This window comes from Hordeum vulgare, chromosome 2H (genome assembly GCF_904849725.1).
Source record: "Hordeum vulgare subsp. vulgare chromosome 2H, MorexV3_pseudomolecules_assembly, whole genome shotgun sequence".
In the NCBI taxonomy this organism is placed as follows: domain Eukaryota; kingdom Viridiplantae; phylum Streptophyta; class Magnoliopsida; order Poales; family Poaceae; genus Hordeum; species Hordeum vulgare.
Genome location: NC_058519.1, coordinates 101585678 through 101592600, shown reverse-complemented (window position 1 = coordinate 101592600; position 6923 = coordinate 101585678). Strand labels below are relative to the sequence as shown.

At 50.4% G+C, this 6923-nt stretch overlaps 2 protein-coding genes across 2 annotated transcripts; one reads left to right on the top strand and one right to left on the bottom strand.

Annotated features, from left to right (window-relative positions):
* The first annotated feature begins 985 nt into the window (after window positions 1–985).
* Window positions 986–3042, top strand: LOC123425330 (protein STRICTOSIDINE SYNTHASE-LIKE 4-like). Its single transcript, XM_045109014.1, has 6 exons — window positions 986–1287; window positions 1399–1617; window positions 1718–1785; window positions 1877–2113; window positions 2233–2365; window positions 2477–3042. Exons 1-6 carry the CDS (start codon window positions 1144–1146, stop codon window positions 2777–2779), a joined length of 1104 nt encoding a protein of 367 aa, XP_044964949.1. The 5' UTR covers window positions 986–1143; the 3' UTR covers window positions 2780–3042.
* Window positions 2899–6664, bottom strand: LOC123425331 (proteasome subunit alpha type-6-like). Its single transcript, XM_045109015.1, has 9 exons — window positions 6449–6664; window positions 6239–6339; window positions 6042–6129; window positions 4986–5082; window positions 4605–4663; window positions 4389–4474; window positions 4059–4154; window positions 3306–3365; window positions 2899–3197 (listed from the first exon to the last, which is right to left on the bottom strand). Exons 1-9 carry the CDS (start codon window positions 6561–6563, stop codon window positions 3093–3095), a joined length of 807 nt encoding a protein of 268 aa, XP_044964950.1. The 5' UTR covers window positions 6564–6664; the 3' UTR covers window positions 2899–3092.
* Between the last annotated feature and the right edge of the window lie 259 nt (window positions 6665–6923).

Here is a 6923-nt window from a genome sequence, read left to right as displayed (position 1 = left end):
GTCTCAAGAAGATGCTTTGGCTCCGTTGCCCAAATGATGGTCGTTGAGACATATAAGAAGTCCATGTCCTCCTCCATGCATGGGTTCCCAAGCCCCACCCAAAACATGTTTGGTTCCTTTCATTCAAACCATGATCGTCCGAGATGCAATGCCCGAACAAACTTGCTAATTTTTATGACCCCAAGCCTCCGAACTCCTTGGGGTGACAAACCACCTTGCAATTCACTTTGCATTTGATTCCCGTCGTTTTAACCGATCCAGATCAAAGAAAGGTTGTCTCTAATTTGTTGGATTTTGACACATTGGAGACGGTGCTACACACATTTAAACGGATATTTGTCCTTTGTTTTTACTTTTCTTGTGAAATTCCATAGATAAACGCATATAGACAAGCAAAGAGAGGTTGATTGACGGGCATTTTTTTTCTACACCGAAAATGACAGATTGACCGCGTGGCCTGCAAATTCGTCTCTGCATAATAAAAGCCATAGCTTTCGCACCACAGAAGTACATACATGTCGATGTTACCGATGCTCCGTTTATAATCAATGCCGATCGAGAACCCCATTTTCTGAACCCAGAATACAGAATGATAAAAGCTCGTTTCGACAAATGAATCCGCATGCAACGAATCCGTGTCTCGTTCCATCTCCATTTTTGTTGCTACGTCAGAGAAAAGAAACACCACCTTAGCCTCTGGTAGCCCGCCTAGCTAGCTTCCGAACATTGCAGAACAAACCCTGCTGGCCAGGCAGCGACGCCCATGCATGCTAGCAGCAGCAGCGACGCATTGGCATGGCACGCGCCGGCTGACCGTTCGGTGGCGCGTGCATTCGTGGAGACTTCGTGGCATGACGTGTCACGCAGCAGCTCCCAACGGACCCCCCATCCATGCAGACGCGGCGCTGCTTGGACCACGCCCTCGTCGCCTGCGAAACCTGCTGAAACTGGCCCATCATCCGGTGCAGAGGCGCAAACCCATATCTCCATCGGCATACACAGGATAAGTACAGTTCAACCGGCACCGCGCTAGTCCGGCACTCCAGCCTCGGCCTGTGCTGCCAGCAGCCAGTATCACCCGCCACAGCTTCGTTATTCAGTTCAGCTTCCACCAGTTGGGTGGTGTGCTGCTGTCTCGTGATCATGGCGGCCGGTGGTCTGTTGGGCACGGCGGCGGTGGCCGTGGTCGTTTCGGTGGCGGTCCACGTCGCGCTCAACTGCCCCATCCAGCCGGTCCCGTCGCCGCCGCCGCCCGCCAAGCGCTACCCGCCTAATAACCTCCTCCAGGTCAGTCATCGTTGGTCCCTTGCCACGCCGCCCCCGTGTACAGTGTCCTAGAGTAATCTCGCCGTGTCACGCCGCGTACCGATCGATGGGCTGATGGTTTGGTATATGCAGGGGCTGGAGAAGCTGGGGGAAGGGCGGCTAAGCGCGCCGGAGGACGTGTACGTGGACGCGGCGGCGGGCGGGGCGCTGTACACGGCGACGAGGGACGGGTGGCTGCAGAGGATGCACCCCAACGGGACGTGGGAGCGCTGGCGGTTCGTCGGCGGCACGGGCCTGCTCGGCATCGCGCCCTCCGCCGACGGCACCATGCTCGTCTGCGACGCCGACAAGGTAACGTACGCACAAGGCTGTTGCATGAGCGGCACGACAGAATCAAAATCGTAAGAACAATCATTTCGACTGTTCGAAAGCTTCGGTTGAACTTTGGCAGGGATTGCTGCGAGTTGAAGAGGGCCGCGTGACCATTCTCGCCTCCACGGTGGAAGGCTCCACGATCAGGTCCGGCTCGTCTCAGAATCGCAACGTGCGCTGTGGCTGTACGTACGTACGTACGTACTGATCGTTTCTCCCCGTTCCGGCACACGGTCAGGTTCGCCGACGAGGCGGTCGAGGCATCCGACGGCACGGTCTACTTCAGCGACGCCAGCACCAGGTTCGGCTTCGACCGGTGGTTCCTCGCCTACGTCGAGTCCCGCCCCACCGGCCGCCTCCTCAAGTACGACCCGCGCACCGGCAAGGCCTCCGTCGCGCTCGACAACCTCGCCTTCGCCAACGGCGTCGCCCTGTCGCAGGACGAGGCCTTCGTCGTCGTCTGCGAAACAGGCAGGTAAGTACGTAGCTGGACAGAGACAGACACGCCCTGCAGTTCACTCTACTCAGTCTGCAGTCTCAGGCTTGCTGCAGCAGCTCCATCAACAAGTGACCAGTTCGTTCTGTGAGGTGCAGGTTCAGATGCACGAAGCTGTGGCTGAAGGGGGACAAGGCTGGTCATGCCGAGACGTTCGTCAACGACCTTCCGGGGTCTCCGGATAACATCCAACTAGCGCCAGACGGCTCCTTCTGGATCGCCCTTATCCAGGTTAATTATCAGTGCACACCTCAGCTCACCAATTTGGATACATACCATAGTCCAGACCAGCACAATCAATCATCTGACAAAGAGCAACGTCTCGTCACTCTTGGCATGCAGAGGTCGCCGTGGCTCGACCTGGTCATGCGCTGGACGCTGACGAAGAGGGTCGTCGCCTCGTTCCCGGCGCTGCTCGACGCGATCCACGCCGCCGGGAAGGGAGCGATGGTGGCGCAGGTATCGGAGGACGGCGAGGTCCTCCGCGTGCTCGACGACACCCAAGGGAAGGTTATCAACTTCATCACCTCCGTGACGGAGTTCAACGGAGACCTCTTCTTCGGAAGCCTCGCGACCAACTTCGTGGGCAAGCTGTCTCTGGCCAAGGTGGCACAGGCACAGGGCCAGGCAGCAGTTTCTTCCTAGTTCCTACTTCCTAGACAGTTAGTTTCATCATCCGTCTCCATGGGAATAATAAAGGTAGGCAACCTGTAGATGACAGATCCAGCACTGTGTCATGCACGGCTCCGCCGTAAGCAGTCAGATAGTACTATCAGTTAGTATTATGGTTTCAGAGTTCAGTGATTTGTAAAAACTCGAATGACCGACCACCGACGGATGAGCTCAAGCAGGTGTGTTTTGACTTTTGTGGCTACCTGGTTGAAATGGGATCACACGCTAAAACGCTACCGACTAAGAGAAATTGCAGTCCTATCAATCCCATGACAAAATTCACATATCACTGGCCTTCTCCATCCAGGATGTTCTGCCCTGCACGCGGATTTTTGTAGATGCGCCTCAACACAGTTCTGAACGTCGGATACTTCTTCCTGACAACTCCCACCTGCAGCATAAATTTCACTTGCATTGTTCAGCAAAAGGTGATGCGCAAATACAGCAGCATATCCGTAGATGCTACTGCTTCAACATTAATTTGTTTCAATTGCATTACCTCGATGTCATGGCCTTGGTTATTATCCCCCAGGACGTGTCGCAATGCAGATACCGCCATCTGGAAACAAAGAGATGAAGATAAATCACAATGGGTTTGAACTTTGAAGTACCACCAAGTCGGGAAGACTTTGAAACTACAAATAAGCCAGCTCTGCTATTTTGGAAGCGCAGGGAACCAAGCTAAGACTCATAGACAAACGACTATAATTAACACCACAGTCAATTCAAGATGCTGCTGCACAGATAAATACTCCCTCCATCCCAAATTAAGTGTCTTAAGCTTATTACAACTTGTACTAAAGCTAGTATAAAGTTGAGACGGTTATTTTGGGACGGAGGGAGTATGCAACAACAACAAAAAAAAAACATGACAATCCAAATAGATCATGCCAGCCGCAACTTCACGAGTGTTCGAAGAAAATAAATGAAGAAATAAAGTCCTGAACTAATATGCTATACAAATGCCGATGCTTGACCTGCATGATTTCCTTGGAAACCACAAGTAGGAACGATGAAATAGTTGACAGCCTGTTCTCTGCTTTCTTAGTAAATGGCACTATTGTTAATAATGTGTCAACCAGCTATTAATAAATCAACTGAACAGGCTACATGATTTGTGAAAATATATTAGGAGTACGATCAACTCGTGGACCATCATTTTTATCTGTGTTTCCTTGTAGTATGAGGTTTTGCATACGATAACTGTGTCTGCTCTTCGAGAATACTGTTAATGTTATGCACTTATGCTCACCTCCATGGTTTCCTGGAATGATAAAGAAGAATTGCCCGCCATTCCTTCCTCGAGAAACTCGATAGCTTCCTGATCCTTGAGGCCTGCGCTGGTTGCCTGAGGAGAGGACATCAGGGAATCTAAGTCATGGTTTCACAATTCATAATTCAGAATTCAGTTGTTTAGACCATTGAGGCTGTCTGCTCCTAATTTATGCATGGTATCTTATTGCAAACTTTTAGCCATCCACATTACTGCTTGAGAATAAACAAATAATCATCGGCAGAACGTGTGACTATTGCATTTTGATGAATACAAGTTCATGAGCACAGCACAAAATTCTTTGAATACCTTGTGGCCAAAGATTTGTCCAGCAGGATCACATGTAAAGAGCTCTGGAGTCCCTTTCTCTTCATCAATTCCCACGACCGTAGCAACTGTGAAGGAGATTAAAAGGATTGGACTATAATCAATAAGACCTTTAGAACATAAGAGAAACACAATAGCCATCAAGTTTCACCACTCTCTGGTACACAAAGTGCTCCAGTCAGAAGAAGTAGGACTGACCAACTCTATAAGGTCTCATGCCAGCATGCTGGGTGCGGACTTGTGTTGTGTCTCCCAGCCTACAAACAAGCAAAACGCAATTGGTTAAACATAAAACATCGTGTGAATTGAATGTAGCTACCATAATACTGTAACTGGCAAGTTTCACCACTCTCTGGTAGACATAGTCAGAGAAACATTGTGCCAAGTTACTGAACAAAGGGGGGTGTTGAGTGTATATATATAGCTTAGCAACAGAAAGTAAGCTCTGATACTAAAATAAAAGCAAAACTTTGGTGGAAAATGTTCTCATCGTTTTTTCTGTAATGCCTGCAACCTGAGAACTGAATACGCGCTGACAAATATAGTTTTTGTTTTCATCTGCGTCATAGCAAGTCTTACCATTGCGCCAACATCTTAGGAGGCATTTCATATCCCCACTTGTAACGGAACTCTGCAGCTTCATTCCTTGCCTGCTGAGCTAATGCTCTCCCATCAGCTTCAATGAAGAAAAAGCACGTCAATAATCCAGAAGTAGACGGATAAAATGGTAGAGTATCATTATGCCCTGCTAATTCTGTTGACCTCAGTGTTCCACGTAATGCTGTACTTAAGGCATATGTAGTTGTTTCAGAATTGAAGTTCAGATAAGGGCCAGGATAATTAATTGCTAGTCTCAAAACCATCATAGACGTTCAATTGTAAGGGGGTGTCTAAAACTCATCTAGATGAGATATAATTTGGTCTCATTCACTTGAAAACAAAAACAGATACAAAGTAGTACCACAAATCACATCTTATAGCATCACATCCAATGGCCATCAAGATGAGTGAGACATAACTAAAACTCAGCTAGATGAGTTCTAGCAAAACCACAATTGTAAACCATGGCATGATCTGGAGCTCATAAGTAAAAGGGGTACTAAATCAACAGTCCACTGCAATCCTAATAAGTATCTAAGCTAGTCAGATAGATTAACTAAACTTAACCAAGGTAACACCCAGTTAAAAAACACGATTCATGCTGCAACACTATACCAGTACCACAGCACAGAACTGGTTCACATCAGCAAAACCAGAGAAGATTAAGAGTTCCCTAATTAAGGAATGAGCTGGGTGACATAATTACGTATGATTTATGCCCACGGTTTCGGTCCTTTGGGACGTTCAAATGGATCATCATTCACAAATCACAATAGTACCCAACCCGATCCAGGTTGAAAAACAAAAATTACTCACAGGTCTCCACGCATCCTAGAAGTGCACAGTAGAATGAATGTGTATACAGAGTGTTCTAGTAAGTACTTCAGGGTGGAAAACAAAACCGGCCAATGGTAAACTACTACTCGATCTCGCAAATCGCAATGCAGCTGCGTATCAATTGCCAGTGGGATCAAATTGCCGTGCACAGCATTATCACACATGAGATTAGAACTGCAAGCAAAGACGATTAGTCACCTGGCATCCCCGTGGCGAGCATACCAAGCCGCTCGGTGATCTGGAACAGGTGCGTGAAGCCGGGGTCCGCTGTGTCCAGCAACGGGTCCTGGAAATGGAATGCAACACAAGCACGTACGGCGCCACCGGTTACTCCACAAAATCACGAGATGGTTCGATCACCATTCACCAGTGCTGGCCAGCGCACGCGCACTCACCGCCGGTGCCTTGGTCCGCTGGGTGATGACGCAGACGGAGTCGGCGCCGCGCACGGCGACGGAGGTGATCCCCTCCAGCTTCACGGAGTTGCGGGCGTATTCTGCGGCAGACAGAACAGGCAGGTCGGCGCGGAGCCAGAGCAAGGGAGGCGGCGGCGCTGAGGCGGAGCTCGATTTCGGGGGCGCGAGAAGCGTGCGTAGCGTACTAACCGACTTGGAAGACGCGGCCCCCGGGGGAGAAGACGGTGATGCTGCGGTCGTAGCGCGGGGGCCTCGCCGCGGTGCCGCGGCGGCTGCTGCTGCTCTCGCCGGCGCTGGCGGACATCGCCGCGTTTGGCTCCGGCAAGGCACGTGCGCTGCTGCGGGAAGGGGTGGGGTGAGGAGGGCGGAGGAAGCGGCCTGTGTCGTGCGGCGGTGCGGGTTTTCTTCTTCGGGGGAAAGAAAGAGGCGGCGCTTCGGTTCACTCCGCTGCCGCCGCTCGCTCAGCGGCCCACCTTATTCTCGGTCGATTTGCTCATCTGCTTGTAACTAGCCCAATTTCTCGTGGGCCGCGCCACAGAAATAACTTGGGCCAGGTTTCTCAAAACAAGATAGAGTTTGGGCCTGTACGGCTCTGGTATCCTCCGCCTCACAGAAAAAATGGTAGCCATCGTCGAAGGCAAAGACACGTTAATTAAGAGCATCA

What these genes read in the sequence shown, in the direction of transcription:
- LOC123425330 (XM_045109014.1), top strand. Translation starts at nt 1,144, where the DNA reads ATGGCGGCCGGTGGTCTGTTGGGCACGGCGGCGGTGGCCGTGGTCGTT. An exon ending in CGCCTAATAACCTCCTCCAG is followed by an intron (nt 1,288 to 1,398) that starts GTCAGTCATCGT and finishes TGGTATATGCAG; the next exon opens with GGGCTGGAGAAGCTGGGGGA. An exon ending in GTGGAAGGCTCCACGATCAG is followed by an intron (nt 1,786 to 1,876) that starts GTCCGGCTCGTC and finishes GCACACGGTCAG; the next exon opens with GTTCGCCGACGAGGCGGTCG.
- LOC123425331 (XM_045109015.1), bottom strand. Translation starts at nt 6,563, where the DNA reads ATGTCCGCCAGCGCCGGCGAGAGCAGCAGCAGCCGCCGCGGCACCGCG. An exon ending in GGGCCGCGTCTTCCAAGTCG is followed by an intron (nt 6,340 to 6,448) that starts GTTAGTACGCTA and finishes TGTCTGCCGCAG; the next exon opens with AATACGCCCGCAACTCCGTG. An exon ending in CCTAAGATGTTGGCGCAATG is followed by an intron (nt 4,664 to 4,985) that starts GTAAGACTTGCT and finishes GCTTGTTTGTAG; the next exon opens with GCTGGGAGACACAACACAAG.